Source organism: Prionailurus viverrinus, chromosome X (genome assembly GCF_022837055.1).
Source record: "Prionailurus viverrinus isolate Anna chromosome X, UM_Priviv_1.0, whole genome shotgun sequence".
In the NCBI taxonomy this organism is placed as follows: Eukaryota; Metazoa; Chordata; class Mammalia; order Carnivora; family Felidae; genus Prionailurus; species Prionailurus viverrinus.
The window spans coordinates 22,712,098-22,728,210 of NC_062579.1; the positions used below are offsets into that span (position 1 = coordinate 22,712,098).

A 16,113-nucleotide genomic window follows, 5' to 3' on the forward strand; every position below is an offset into this window, starting at 1 on the left:
TTCTGCCGAGGCCCAAAGAGAGAGCAAGAAGCTGAATGAGGTTTACAGTCACGATGCCGGAAGCACAGAGTTTAACATGATCCTTGATCCCTCGCCCACATCTGAGTATGGAAATGGGGAAGGTGAAAGGAATGTTTGAGGGAGCCCTTTGTGAAAGTTGAGGGTACCTCAAAGGTGGAGTGGCAGACGTACTTGCCCTTGCAACTGAAGTCAACCAAAGGACTTTAAGGAGGCAACTTGTAGAGCTAATCAGTGTCCTTGCAGTTTGGAGAATACCATGGATTAGTGTGGGTCTCTCGCCGGGAAATCTAAGGGCAACAGACAGGCTACGGAGAACACAGAAGAGCAGAGCACAGAAACCGGTGGCTGAGTTGGGCAACCACACTCTCAAAGCTTGCAAGAGCAAAAAAACAAAACAAAACAAAACAAAAAAAAACAACACACACACACACACACACACACAAAACTGAAAAAACAACAAAAAAGAGTGTTTCCTTTCCAAAGCGGGGAAGAGAGAGAGCACAGGCATGCTGCCACAGGTGTATCTTCGACCCTGTCCCAAAGAGCTGCCCGGCGGGGTGGAAAGACTTAGCAGAAGGAGCTGGAGAGACAGCGAGCTCTCTAGGAATTGAAGAAGATGCAAAGAGATCAGGGTTGAGGGAAACATGAAGAAAGTTCTCCAAATAATCTCTGCAAACGCCCACGAGGAGAGTCAACGTGAAACATCTGCTGTGGCCGGAGAAAACTGTAAGATTTGAATCAGCCAGGTGAGAACTCTTCTGTATTGTTCTTCTTCTTCCTCCTTGATTCCTTCCAACGCTGTGATCCCGTGCAAATATGGAAGTACAACTAGAGCTACAAAGTGGGGGCGGAGATTAGAAGCCCCTGCTGTCTGCTGTGGGCAGGAAACTTGGAAAAGTCTCAGACTGGGAAAAAAATGAGCCACCAAATCTCACTGGTTCTGAATCACTAGTTGGTGGACTTTCCCTCTCTTGAAGGAGCCGATGGATGGAAATTGGGCTTTCTGTGAACTTGAAGGGGACAAAATAGTTATTTTTGTTAACCTCTCACGGAAATGTAGCCTCTCCTTTAATTATGGATGCATGTAACACAACACAGAAGCATTAGCAGTGCCTGTGGAGAAAAGAATTACCACAGCAAGCCCAGGAGCATTATCCTTCGAAAGACCCGCTAGCAAGGCTGGCTCATGGCTAAATCTAGGGACTCTTGGGGCGCCTGGGTGGCTCAGTCGGTTAAGCGGCCGACTTCAGCTCAGGTCATGATCTCACGGTCCGTGAGTTCGAGCCCCGCGTCAGGCTCTGTGCTGACAGCTCAGAGCCTGGAGCCTGCTTCGGATTCTGGGTCTCTCTCTCTCTGCCCCTCCCCTGTTCGTGCTCTGTCTCTCTCTGTCTCAAAAACAAATAAACATTAAAAAAAAAATTAAATCTAGGGACTCTGATTTCGGGAGTATTCCCACCCTTCGCTCAGTGATCAGGGTGGTTCCCTGAACCGGGATTGTTTGTGCAGTGTGGCCTCTGCCGAGCACCAGCTTTGCTGCTCAGAGTCTGGAGTTCTTACATGAGCGGTGGATGGTGCTTTTGTGAGCAGCCCTAGTATAAGCCCAGGTCGCTGAGTCTCTGATGGGCTCCCTGGGGAAGAAACAGTGCACACACGTTGCTAGTTTTTGTTTGGGGGAAGGGGGGGTCGAGGGAGAAGAGTGCATCCTGGATGACCCCTCAGGGGAGGAAGGAAGGCTGCAGAAGATTCCTTCAGATTCCACCTATGTCTTTTTCCTTTCTGTTCTGGCTGGCTATCTTCTCTGCCTCACTATAAATTAGCTGTGATCACAGCTATATGCAAGTGCCCTGAGACCGTCTAGCGAAACATTTGCATGTGGGGTGGTCACGGGGACCTCCAACACAATGGTGGCGTTGGCTGACTTACGTAACCCACTGAAATACAGCCAGAGTATTCCTCTTTTCGTTCTGGGGAAAGAAAGAGGTGGGGTGGGGGCAGGTCATGACAAAACCCTTGTAGGCGAGTGGCTGTGGCGTTCCCATGGTATGCGGCATGTTTGTGATCAGAGGTCCAAGTTAACGTATGCAATGTCAAAAGAATCCATTCCTAGGAGAGTTGGCTCACTCACTGGATCCTCCAGCTACTGTAAGGGAACAACAGCCACAGCTCAGGTGATGATTTATTTGTCTCTCTCCTTCCTCTGGGCAGGGGGAGAAAGGGCCAAACATAAAAATTAGTTTGTGCCTGCTCTGTCCTCTAAGCGGGAGGAAAAAAGGCCAGAGCAGGGCTTTAGATAAAGCAGAGGAAAAAGAATGAGAAAAAAAACACCCCAGCCATTTTTTTTTCAGCCTAGCTGCTACTGCAGCGGTCCCCGCCCATAGTCCTGCTGGATTCTCCTGGCAGCCGCGATGTGAACCCTGTAAATGGTGAATTTAATGTCAGGGGTTTGCATAAACTTGTAATTCTTTTTTTTTTAAAGGAAATTTAAATCACAGCTTTGCATTTTGTGGCTCTTGTGTCTGGATAGATGATTAAAAAAATAATGTAGAACGTTATGCTTTCAATTTCATAAATGCTAGAGGGGTCATCTCAACCGGGGATAGCTGCAAAAACTAAGTGTAAATGGGCCACAGCTCCCTTGCTTTTTGTCACAGGTGGGCGGTTTGAAATTTGAACTCATAATATTGGAAACAAGTCTCCATAACTGATGATTTTTGCTATGGTTTTGGCTATTGGAGTCTCAGGTAAAAAGGAGCCAATGTCCAGATGAAGATACACTTTGGGAATTTTATACAGCATTTTTTAATTTTGCTAATGAGTTCTTGTAAAATCCGATTTCTGACCCTTGGGAGCTGATGGTTTTCTGGCCCCTGGTGGGCAGAGTCGTGCATGGGGCAATTTGGATCCTAAGACCGACAAGGTAAAAAGTGCGTGGGCAAGCCTCGCCCATCACTTGGACTTAGAACACAAGTGCCTGGCCCTACAGTGTCTCAGCTTCGCCACTGTGGAGGAAAAGCTGCTGGCATGTTTGATTTATTGACTTTCCAGATCCTATTTTTCTGGACCTGACTCCCAAATTGAAACCGGATACTGCCTGCCCTGGGCTGTTTCGCCCAGCACTGAGCTGTGCTCAACTGAAAGCAGATATAGGCTCAGGGATCAGAAGTCAGACTCTGGGACTGTTGGAAATTTAGGACACCCCTCTATTGGGTCGTAGTTATGAAAATGTAAATGGATGGTGGTGAGACCAGCTGGGTCACTTGGGGATGCCTAAGGAAAGGGCTTGTTCTCCAATGAGACCGTATATAATGAAGCTTCAGAAGGGCTCTGTGTTTCCGATGAGGACAGTGACTGCATTCCTAACCTGTGATTCCTCTTGAAAGCTGCCAGCTGGGGGCGGGTGTGTGTGTGTGTGTGTGTGTGTGACCCTCCACCCACCTCTGACAGATCTGACTCTGGAACCCCTTGGGGGCAGGATGTGTCACTGCTGTTGACCATGTTCTGCTTTCCAGATTAGTTGCATTTTGCAACAATGACTTGATAGTCTGACTCAACCCCTCACCTTTCTCCTGCTGCACCCACCTTAGGCGGTTGGATCATTCAGTGCAGCTGTCTCCAGAAAAGGGATGGATCTTTTCTAGGCTGCTCACCAGATAAATGACCAGGACGAGAGGTCTGGGGACAGGAGAGGTGATGTGAACCCATTTTTTAAAAATACTGAAAAATCAGGATTTCAACCTGGCCATTTCTTTACCCTGGCCAGTTCTTGAATATGATGTGTCTTTCCGGTTAAGTTGAATAGAAATGTTATCCCGTGCAAATGCTCGTGTCCCTCTTGCATACAACCCTTCCAAACGAAATGTCTGGGCAAAAAAAGAAATGATTAGGAGAGACTGTAAAGTTAGGATCAGCGAGTGGGGCACAGTGATGTTCAAACCACCATGAAACCTTGGTATACGGGGAGGCATGGCAGTGGAGGCAGACCATAAATGATCTTTTTTTAATTCCAGAACTGCTCCCGGAAGCTCTCCCCTCTTCCTGGAGGAAAACCATGGCGCCTGTGCCAGCGACCGACCGTGAGTGCTTCAGATTCCAGAGGACCGGCAGAGCACTCCCACATGCCGTCTACACTCAGCAGGCGACAGACTAGTGTTGCTGATGGAACTCTTCAGAGCTGGTCACATCGGGCACTTCCTCTGAAAGGCACACCTGAGAACCCCCGGGGTGAGAGACAGCACGGCACGGGGAGGGGGGAGCCACTTTGGGGGCCCCCCCAGTAGCATGTACCGCATGACCAGTGCACATCCTGTGTGGGGCGCCCGAACTTTGTAAGGTCTTTGCTTCCAGGGACACATGTACCCTGGGGGATTGTACCTCTCAGATGGATGTGTGCCCTATCGTGACACTGCCTCAGCCTTGGAGGGCTTGGGGATAGCTTCTTCTTACCTACCAGGCCTTGCTGGGCCAGAATCGACTCCTCAGGCCAGGTTTTTTTTTTAAAGGGGTTCATACAGGAAGTTATGAAGGAAGCCACTTGGGTTTCGAAGAGCTTTGTGGCTCATGGTCTGTGTTTTAACTGGCGAAGTCCAGAACCTCCAGAGGGCATATGGGTGACCACTACTGGAGGCTGGCCTCAACCTGTTGTGTGGAGTCCTACTGATGATAATTGTGTAAAGACACCTTGGCCGTGGGCCAAGGGAGTGGGTTATGCAGATGACTTAAACATAGCAAGAGTGAGACTGTCCTCAGCCTCCTGGCAAGGCTGACCCTTAGCCGACATGGGGGAACTTCAGTCTGGAGCGTTCCTTGACCTTCTGTCAAGCCTGAGAGTGACTCACCGGGCCTAGAATGTGCCAACAGTGGGGGTTATACTGAGCATTTGCTTGCTTTCTGTGTGTTTGGAATTTTGGTACGTGCTAGGTAAAAGATGTCTATGTGAGTGGCCCCCAATGAAAAGCCTACACTCTGAGTATCACATACATGTTCCATTTTCACTGCTAGGGAATAGTGTGCTCTGTGTGACCCATCATGGGAAGCGAAAAGCAAGAGGAAACTTGCATATGGACACATGGTTTCCTCTGTACTCTGCCTGTGCCTCTTCCCCTTGTGAGCCGGCTGTATACCCTGCCCACATCACCGTGTTAAGCCTTGGCCCTGAATACAACTGTATGCAGTGTCCCATGAGAACTTCTAGCACATCTTAATGGGCTGGTGATCTTGGGGTCCCCCAATGCAGTCAGTCACCAATGGAAGGGTCATATTTTCTTATCATATTGTAGATGTTGTGAATTATCTTGAAATTTCAATGATATTGGCCCATTCTTTGAAATGAAGGTAGATATTAGACCTGCCACCAGTTTGTTAATGTGTTGATAAAGAAGCATATACATTATACATTTTAAAATACTTTTAAAATTTAACATTTTTATTATATTTTGACACAATTCATTTCCTTTGCAATCCTAAGTATTTTATTTGCTGCGATATTCTCAGACCCTGATTCTGAGATGTCCAGGCATTCGCCAGACCGCTAAAGGGGTCTGCACTAAAGTTTAAGGCTTCTTGCAACGGGTCAGTAGCCTGGGCTAGATGTATTTATCACTAATGGGCAATTTCTTACCTATGAGTGGATAAACATTTAATGCCTTAAGTTTTATCCACGGATAAGGAGGAATTAGTTATACAGATTACATTCATAGGGGCAGCAAGAGTCAACAATCAAGTCCCTTAATAATTTTATGCCACGCTTGTTCAAGGTGACAGTTACATATGTAATGTACCTTAAAGATGAGATACCATTTGGGGTTTATAACAATGTTGAGCTTTCTAGAACTGTAGCTCCTCCGTATAGAATACAAGTTTCTTGTTGAACTTTATTGCATAAAGTCTTAAACTAAAATTCTGAAAAGCTCTGACTTCACTTTCAGGTGTCTCTGTGCTCACAGATTGCCACTTAACTCCAGTTGGTGCAAGGAGAGTCTTCACATTAAATGTTATGGTGCCACCTCCAAAGGTAACTTTATTTTTGTTTTTGTGGGCTAGGTTTTTGATATTTTTTGAAGCCTTGCTTAAGCTCTGGGTTTTTTTTTTTTTGCAATCAAGTTAATGGTTAACACCTTAACATTTATTATAACTTACTATTACAGATTTGATTTTAGTAGGTTCACTGGAGAGAGTCACTAAAAGTGTGAAAAGAGGTTATGACAGTAACATCCTGCTCTCTTCTCAAAGATGGACAGAGATGTGTTACCTGCTGGTAAACGTTTTTCTTCATGATGAAACAGTATGGATCAGAGGATTTTCTAAGGGTCTAGAATTCAAGTTTTTCTTTAATCGAATACAAAAATATGCATAGAAAAATAAGTCTATTTTACATTATTTTTTTTTACACTGTTCTGCCTCCGGTTCCTTCTCTTTCTCTCATTGTCAACTGCACCCGTGTGGCCCCCACACCTTCATAACTTCCCACAGAGCATTTCCAGCATCATATCATCCATGCTGACTGAACCGATGACGGGCCTGAAAAACAGTTCCGCAAGGACATTGGCATTGACGTATCTCAGTAGGAAGAGGGCGCTATTCAGTTGGGCGAATCTGATGTGGTGCCCCCTGTGCGTCATCCTGATGTGGTCGCTGAGTATCTGCTGAGTTCCCCACTGAAGTCCCTGGATGTACGTGACGCACTGCAGGCCTGGCAGGCCTGGAGGAGAAAAAGGGAGAACAGTCTCTTTATTGGAAATAGCTCACTCAGCATCCTTGGCTCGCTTTTTAAATATACCCATTTCTGCCCCTTCCCACATTAAACAAGAGTTCAAGCTTCCTACTGCAAAGGGCTTTCTAGAACAAGGATAAAATGCCAAACCAGTTCTAAGTTTTCAGAAGCAATGCTTCCAAGAATGAACTATCACATAGTTATTTAATAGTTACTGTGTTTGTAGCCTCACATGTGAAAACTGCTAGGCCGGAGCCAACAGATACACATTTATTCAATATGACAGTAGAATATCACTTAATGAATCAAGGCTCCAACTTACTGTGCAAATAGGAAGACATTAAAATTGTTTCCAGAAGCGAGCACTCTACATTTTACCTATGGGAAACAGGCCATTGGAGAATGACTACAGGTTTTGCCAGATGACAAATATTTTAGCATCCTCCCTTGAATTTCCCACCAATACAGTGATTAGCCAGCTGGTGGTGGTAAACCTCACAGCCACAAACAGTGACTCTTGAGTTGCATCCTAACTGTTTGCCTACAGGCTGATTCTAATCTCCAGGCCTTTAGTAATTTAAGAGATAACACTGGCCATTTAGCTCATTGTACTGTGATGTCCGTATTGGGGAAGGTTTAAAAAAATTGATTCTAATGATTAACGCAAAATCATTTTTAAAATAATACTAAAGAGGTCTACTAAAGTCAGAGGTCTTTAAAAGGTTAAAAAGTAAACATGCAAACATCATGGATCACCATATGGCTCAGAAGTAACTTTACTGACAGGGAATGCTTGACCTCCTTGCAGTATAGTGTGAAAAACCCCAGTAAAACTGAATGAAATACAACGCAGGAAAGATAAAGTGCCTGGAAGTTTTATCAAGAAGGTGGTAAGAGGAGGCTGCTTTAAAAGTTCTTTGAGGCTGCATGACAGGTATATTACTGTCAAGTTCCTTAACTTGTATTTAAATAATTGCGAATTTATTGTACTGTGTAAAAGTTCTCAGTGATGAAGACGATCAATTTTCCTTCCCTTTCCTACAAAATCCAGCAGTTAACTCTTTCAATAACACCCTGGTAACCAACAGACTAGCAGGACCAGCCAGCATTCTTTGAAAAATTACTAATAGTAATAGGCAAGTCATTCCTATTATAGGCAAATGTATCTGATATATTGAGAATTAAATAAAGCCACATCTGTACTCCATCTATACTGGCCACACACATTAACATCCCCTAGTACCTACACTCATTAGCCAGGCTTGAGACCCCGTATTATTGTTTCAATTCCACTGGTGTAGGCAAGAAGAGGCTAGCCTCAACCACCACCAGCAACGTGAAGCTCCTCTAGGTCCAGATTCACGGCTCCTTAAAACCTCATTTTGTAAATTCCCTGTCACTTTCCTCTGCTTTCAGAGCTCACTGTCCTTTTACACTGCCCCCTCCCAAAAGACATGCCTATAAAGTAAATTCAGGAAAGAGAAAATGCAGACAAATGGACTCCACAATTAAAAAAAAAGTTTAAACACAAAGATCAGGACACACAAAAGGTTAAACATCAAAGAAAGGCCACACGCTTATTAGCAGGTGCATTTGTTTGAAACACACTCAACTGATTAAATTCAGTGAGAGGATTCAGAAAAGCAGAGAGAGAATGAGAGAGATGGGTGTGTGTGTGTGTGTGTGTGTGTGTGTGTGTGTGTGTGTGTGTGACCAAAGTATACAAAACAGGGTGGAGGGCAAGAGGGGAACTCGTGGAATACAAACTTCTGGAAGCTGAGCCCCTGCCTTTCTTTATTCCAACATAACAAGGCATGTGGTTGATGTTTAACAACAATGACTGAAGGAGAAAACGCTATTTCACAAATGATCTTAGGAACCACCTTGGGCACTTACTACAAATGCAGATTCACAGGCCCTGGACCACAGCTACCAAGTCAGAACCTCTAGGCAAGAGCCTGGTAAGACTTTGAACTAGCCTCTCCCCACACTCCGTGGCATTCCTTATCCACAGCCAAGTTTGGAAAAGAATGATAGCAGCAAAAGGTGATGTACTATGATGGCTGGGATGAGCAGAGATCTCCAGGTACAGAAATGTGAGTTCTGAATGAAATATTATCCTATTAAATACTGCTCTATACCCTTTCAAAAAACTACTGGGCAGGAGGCAAGGACATAACCACAGACTCTTGCTGTTAGGAAAAAAAGGTGTTCAGGGAACACTATAAAAACTATCCCAACTCAAGTTGCCTGGAAACTTTGTGCCCGCATGTGACCTTTCTGGAGGGACTCTGGTCAAACACAATTCTCGTAGTACGACATACTCAAGAAAAGGTGCTGGGCGGTCCAGGAAGATATTCTCTCATGATTCGGTTGCACCGTGTGGGGCAGAGTGTCCAGCACGTAACAACCTGAAAGTGTTGCAGCAGACATCCTGTGGGGCCCAGGAGACCCACGCTCCACGACTCACTGGGCTCCACGACTCACTGGCGGTTATTGTGGGACTAGGCTACCTAACCTGCAAATGGGATGGAGTAAGGATGAACGGTAGAGGGGCTTAAGAGGTGCCTAAGGTCTCTGCAAGCTCTAAGAGACAGGGCCCCTGCTGGAGTTTTTTCCCTGCCCCCTTGGTGCCCTGATAAAGACACTCAGAGGATGAGATAGTCCAGCTGTTTAGGACCGTAAAAATGATCATTCAGGGGCAGAACCATGAAACACTAAGTCCAGTGTCCCGAACGGCTGTGCCCTCGGGGGATGGTATAGGACTCTTTAAGTAATGTTTACTTTCTTGCCAGCCTCCGTACATTTCTTCGAACAAAAAGTTCTAGTAAATTTCAGAACTGGGTTTCAGGAAGACGTGTTGCGGAATTTGCGGTGAACGCGAACTTTTTTTTTTTAAAGCTATACTACTGGATTTAAAAAACTAGAGCGTAAGGACAGCCCTGTCTCTTGCAGGCACAAACTCTTCCTTAGTAACAGAAAGGGGTAGAGAAAAAATAAACCTCATCAAACAACCTCCCTGCTCTCTGCTGAGTGTCTGGCAGCAGCCCACCCACTAGGAGTGCTTTCTGGAGCTCCCCCAACTCTGCGGAGTCACTCGCGATTCTTCGCTGGTGCCTGGACACTCCCCTGACCACAGAAAACTCTTCAGTGCCTGCGTCCCGGGTACGCACTGCCCAGCGCTTTCCTGAACAGAGAAAAGCCTGCGCCGAGGCTGCGCCCTTACCTGGGTTAAAGAGCACGGTCCCCTTGAGGTACGCGTACTCCTTGGTACTGATGTCCAGGCTCCAGCACTTGGCAAGGAAGCATTTGATGACTTGGACTTCAGCGGCAGACGGCAAATGCCCGGCCTCCAGCGGCCGTACCAAGTGTGGCGGCAGCGGGGACAGAGGCGGCGGTTCGTCGCCCGCGGTCTCCCGCCGCCTGGTGGTGAGGATCCTCTGCAGCAGGCTGGGCTCCGTGATCTCCACGGTCTCGAAGTTCAAGCGGTCCTGAGCCAGCTCGAGCATGAGCAGCGGCGCCCAGCAGTTGCGCACCAGCACCAGTTGCTGGTCCAGAGGGAGCACCTGGAAGCAGGGTAAGTACTTGACAAAGCGCATCGTCTTCAACAGGCCGGCCGAGGCAGCCTCGCAGACCACCTGTGGACTCTTGAGGGCCACCCGCCGCTGTGCGCCACACTGGGGGTCCCAGAAAGGGGCCGCGAGCTGCGTCTCGGGAGCGGCGTGCGCCAGCTTTGCGCTCATGGGCAAGTGGTGGAGGATGCCGTCCTGCTGCGGGTGGTCGTCCCCGCAAAAGCTGCAGCGGTACAGGAGCGCCCCTGCCCGCCCACCCGGCAGCGCATTTCTGCCCCCCAGGCCCTGGGCGCCGTAGGAGCGGTCCCACCACGCGCCCCTAAGCCGCGCTTCGGGCGCTTCCGGCGCCACGTGCGTCTGCTTTGCACTCGTGAGCAAGCTGTAGAGGATGCTGCCCTGCCGCGGGTGGTCTTCGCCGCAAAAGCAGCAGCGGTACAGGAGCGCCATGGCCCGCCTCTCTGGCAGCTCCTCTCTGCCCACCGGGGGCTCCGAGCCGCAAGAGCAGCCCCAGCACGCGCCCCCCGGCCGCTCCTTGGGCGCCTCCGCAGCCGCTGGCGCCTCCGCAGCCGCTTGCGCCTCCTTTGCGCTTGTGAGCATGCAGTAGAGGATGCTGCCTTGCCGCGGGTGGTCTTCCCCGCAAAAGCAGCAGCGGTACAGGAGCGCCCCTGTCCGCCCCCGCGGCAGCTCCGCTCTGCCCACCAGGGGCTCCGCGCCACACGCGCAGCCCCAGCACGCGCCCCCCAGCCGCGCCTCGGGCGCCTCCGCAGCCGCGTGCGCTTGCTTCGCGCTCATGAGCATGTTGTAGAGGATGCTGTCCTGCCACTGGTGGTCCTCGCCCGCCATGGCCCGTGGTGCCCGGAACCCGGGTCTGTCCGGTGGCGGCCGCCTGGGATCTATTTATGTCAAGCGCGCACGCACGCGCATCGGCCGTCTCCGCCAGGGCGAGGGCGCGGAGGGGGGCGCGGCGCTGTGCTCTGGTGTGTTCGCCCTTGACCTCAGCGGTTCCGAAGGGGCAGATGCTCCTTAAAAGCTGGGAATAGAGGAGGAACGGAGGCAGGGGAGCTCCTGAACCCTTCTTTCGTCTCATTACACCGTTCCCTGCCTCTGGAAGACAGAGAAGAGAGCAGGGAGCAGGTATTTGGGGGCACTGTTCGAACTCTTTCCCTTGAACCCGGGCATATAATTTGCTCCCTTTATTGGGAGGGCAGAGGTGCCTAATAAAGGAGGGAAGATCTTTTTCTGCGCCAACTTTGCATACTTTCATTAAGTGATCAAAGTTTGCATAACTTATGTTTTGCATATGTATAGGGAGGTCTCATTTTCAGAGAACTTGAAAAATATAGACTTTGGACCCGTGCTATCAGCATTACATGGTAACTTGGTAGAAATGCCCAATCTCAGTCCCCAGCCATACCTTCTGACTCTGAATCTGCATTTTAACGAGGTCCCCAGGGGGATTTGCATGCACCTTAAATTTTGAAAAGCACTGGTCTAGGGATGCTGTCAAAGCGTTTTTGTTTAATCCATTTGATATTTACCAGCACCCACTCTGTCATAGATGCTGTGTTAAAGAGCTGGTAGAGTGACCAGGATGTAACAGTGGCTAATGTTTGGGGCTATAATATTTACAAAATGGGGCTAAAATGTTGCCACAGTGAGAACTTTGGATTCTTCTAGAGGTAGTACCTTGGATAGTTGTGTAATTAACATTTCTTCTTCCACCCCTCCTAACTGAATAATGAGAAACACAGGTTTCAGGAAGCCTGGATCCTTTAATCCTCTCTTGCCACGCAGGCTTCTTCCCTGAGTTCTCCACAGGCGCTGAGATCAGTGGGTCTCTCCACATCACCACCTGCCTGTCGTATAACTAACTGTTTCACCACCCAGCTGGGGAACTTCACAATTACAGCCCTTTAGTCCTCAAATTCCTCCTCTCCAAAATGGGAGGTTTGTTTATTGATGTCGAGGGTCCAGGACTGAAGACTAGTGTATACCAGCTGGTATAGGATTATCTTTTTCCTTTTGTAGTTTCTCTGGAGCCTGGCATTCTGAGCCTAAAAGGAAAACCTGAGAGACACATATTTGCGTTCAACCTGAAACTTTATTCTGTCTGTGAGCGGCCCTATAACACAGAGGTTAAATCTCCAACCCTGGCACCAGATTGCCTCAATTTTAATTCTGGCCCTGACACTTAGTAGTTCTGTGGCCTTGGGCAATGTATTGGTTTCCCACTGCTGCTGTAACAAATTACCACAAATCTAGTGGTTTAAGGCAACTCAAATTTATTATGTTACAGTTCTGGAGGCCGGCAGTCTGAAATCAGTTTCACTGGGCTAAAATCAAGGTGACATTCCTTCTGGAAGCTCCAGGGGAGGATCTGTTTTCTTGCCTCTTCCAACATCTACAAGCTGCCTGTATTCCTTGGCTCCTTGCCACGTCACTCTTACCTCTGCTTCCATCTCCCTCATTACAACGGGCAAAGCGAGATGGGTTCAGAATAATCTCATCCCAAAATCTTTTACCGTATGAGATAATATATTCACAGGTTCTGAGTATTACAATATGGACATCATTGGGGTGGGGGGGCCTTATTTAGCTTTCCACAGGAAAGCCTTAGGCCCCCTGTGCCTCACTTCCCTTATTTGTGAAATGTGGACAGTAGTCTCTGTGAGATAGTCCCCATACATGAGTTACTCTGTGTCAGGTGTTTGCCTGGTACATGGTAAGTGTAGGCTCCCCTACACTTAAAAACGGCTCCCTTAAAAAGGGCCCTTAAAAAGGGCTCCCCCCCTTTTTAAGATAATGGGCGATAACTTGAGGGATAGGAGATGATATTTACACCGTCACCGCCATTATTCCATCTCTCCTAGGGAAGCCCACCCTCACTCTCCACCCAGAAGCGGTCTCTCTTTTTCTCTGCATGTCCACGTTTCTTGGCCCAGACTCAAAAGCCTGAATGGGTCATCTGGTCCGCACCAATAATAGATATTGAAAATGTTATCTCATTGTCCATCTTATCATTTGCCATTTGCAATATTGAAGCTACTGTTTCAGATATTGCTATTGCTACATCAGTGGTCTTCCTGCTTGATGAACCCCTACTATCAGCCTTGCTGAGAGACCCAGCTTACCCCAGTCCCCACCTTAAGTTGCCAGCGATGGTTACTTTTTTTATTATGTTACCCTATATTATTTTCTTCCTAACATTTATCAGAATCTGATAGGATTGATTGATCTCATATGATGCTTGTTGATTGTTTCCCCCTAGTAGTATACAAGTCTCTAGAAGGCAAGGAATCGGTCACTCTCTATCCAAGCAACTAGAACAAAATCTGGCAGACAGTAGGTGCTCCAACATATTTGGTGGCCAACTGTACCTTTATTTTTTTTTATTTTTTTAAATCTTTACTTATTTTTGAGAGAGAGAGACAGAGTGTGAGCAGGGGAGGAGCAGAGAGAGAGGGAGACACAGAGTCTGAAGCAGGCTCCAGGCCCCGAGCTGTCACACAGAGCCCGACATGGGGGCTCAAACCCACGAACCATGAGATCATGACCTGAGCCGAAGTCAGACACTCAGCCGACTGAGCCACCCAGGCGCCCCCCAACTCTACCTTTAGAAAAAGAGAAGGCTCATAGTTTCAACACAGGGCAAGCATTCCCTCACTATTCTTGCTGCACCGACCCTAGAGGGAGGAGAAATTAGTAAGCCCCATAGGACTGAGCTTTCTGGAGGCCTTTTTTGCTGCTCAGAGTGTTACAGGCCCTGTGGGAACGTAACAAGAGGACTGAGTGAACAATCAAAAGACATGGCTTTGAATTTGGGTTCTTCCATTCTAAAGATAAAACATTGAACAAGACATTTCAGCCTTCACACTTGTGAAATGGGGCAAGTTCTCTAAACCTTTGTTAGTTAGCAGGTACAGCCTGTTCTCAGTCCTTCTCAAGGTAGCCCTTGAGAGAAATGTTTGCTGACCTCATTATTACACTGAAAATGTAAAGCAACTTACGTTTATATTCATTTGCTTTCAGAGCATTTAACCATATGTCAGGCTTTTCACCTATGAAACCAGAAAAAGTGCTTTAAGCTATTTTAATATATGTACCCTAGCCCTATATGGTTGAAGGGTTTTTTTAATAAAACTCTTCATCTTATCAGCTATATTTTTTTAAATCCGAGTTACTGAAGCCCATTTTTTGTTACTTTAATCATGCACATCTTGCACGTATTTGATGCCTTTGACTTTGCCTTTCAAGCACGTCTCAAACTGAAGCTTCACTTCAGCGCTGAGAACCACAAACTTGTAGCATGTTGGTTATAATCCCTGTTCTTTCCCAGGAGCATAATCTTCTGATCTTCTCGAAGTTGCAGTCTTCTATTTGCAACTCTGAAGGACTTTCTAGATTCTTTGGATTGACTGTTGTTAAGGAGGGATGGCCTGCGTGTCCTTCACAAGTTTTCATCCTGAGAAATGTCAGGAGGAAACTGACTTCATCTTTCTACTTCCCATTTTTTCCCCTGAACAAATAGTTCCTGAGAAACAAAATCATCCAAACACACCAGTGCAGAAATTTGCACCAAGTAAGGCCAGCCTGCTGGTTGCTACGGGATCAGTGAAGACATAACCTTCCAAGGCAGGCACGAGCTTCTTCATTGGATTTGTTTTGCATCCTCAGACCACTGTGACAGCTAGACAAAAGGACACTCATCAGCTGCACCTGTCATGTGCCGAGTGTGTCCACAACTGCAATTTGGGTATTTACACTGAGTCATTGTTCGGTGACCTTGGTCAGTTGGACACCTGCTCTGCGGAATCCATTATCTGTTCCAACTCAGGATGGGAGTAACGCTGCTCTGCCTGCTTGAATGCAACCTTCGACTTCAAAGTAATGCACTTCTTGCTAAAGGACGGAGGAGTGTAGTACAGGTGGGGAGAGAGCCGGGTACAGTTGGAAAACTGACCTTTGCGCAGCAAGCTCCTCTTGACCTAGGAAGGCATGATGATCTGAAACCTGATACGGATTTTCAGTCCAAGTTTAAGAGGTGGCAGGGAGTAACAGTAGTGTTTTCCTTGTTCTTCAAGGTAAATGTTGCGAAATGCCATTGTGGAAGAATAGTGGTTGATAAAATCCAAGAGATAGACTCCTTCCTTTTCCTTTCCAAGACCCAGAATGTTTAAAGCTCTATCTATGGAAGAATTAACAGGCTTCAGCTGCTGAGTCATGAAACCCCTAAAGAAGATCAACTCATCATTGTATATTTCCTCCAGATGAGCTGCGAAGAAGGTAATCCACTGCCTTAAGGGTCACATAGCTACCGAGGTAGAATAATGCTGCTTATACTCACAGCAATTCTGAAATGTTCTAAAATCCACTTTCCAAATCAAACAACCACTCCATTTAAGGGAAACATGTTCATCCAATCAATTAATTTTACTGCATCAACCAATTCTGCATTCAGCCCAGGACCGGATCATCCGATTATCTAATTAATACAGTTGACTGGCAGGTTGAAAAATGCCCCTTCAGTGGACAGGCTATTAAAATTGATTTGACTGGTCAATTTGGGAAGCATCACTCCGTTGGCCCACATAGCTATGCCCCCTAATGGTGATGGTAATTTTATTAGACTTCTGTTTGTATTGGGGTCTGGAACTGTTGTAATATCTCCCTCCCAGGAAATTGCTTTCTTTTTCCCTCCTCCTTGACTTTTCTTAGCAAGTTCCTCCGCACGACTAGTGTGTATCTAGAGTGCCTTGTACATTGACTGGCATATTAAAAGCACTCAGGAAACACCTGCTTAATGAAACAGTG

At 47.1% G+C, this 16,113-nt stretch overlaps 1 protein-coding gene across 1 annotated transcript; it reads right to left on the bottom strand.

Annotated features, from left to right (window-relative positions):
* Window positions 1-5,438: 5,438 nt before the first annotated feature.
* On the bottom strand, window positions 5,439-11,155 carry NR0B1 (nuclear receptor subfamily 0 group B member 1). The gene is made up of 2 exons (XM_047844193.1): window positions 9,957-11,155; window positions 5,439-6,718 (listed from the first exon to the last, which is right to left on the bottom strand). Exons 1-2 carry the CDS (start codon window positions 11,143-11,145, stop codon window positions 6,474-6,476), a joined length of 1,434 nt encoding a protein of 477 aa, XP_047700149.1. The 5' UTR covers window positions 11,146-11,155; the 3' UTR covers window positions 5,439-6,473.
* Between the last annotated feature and the right edge of the window lie 4,958 nt (window positions 11,156-16,113).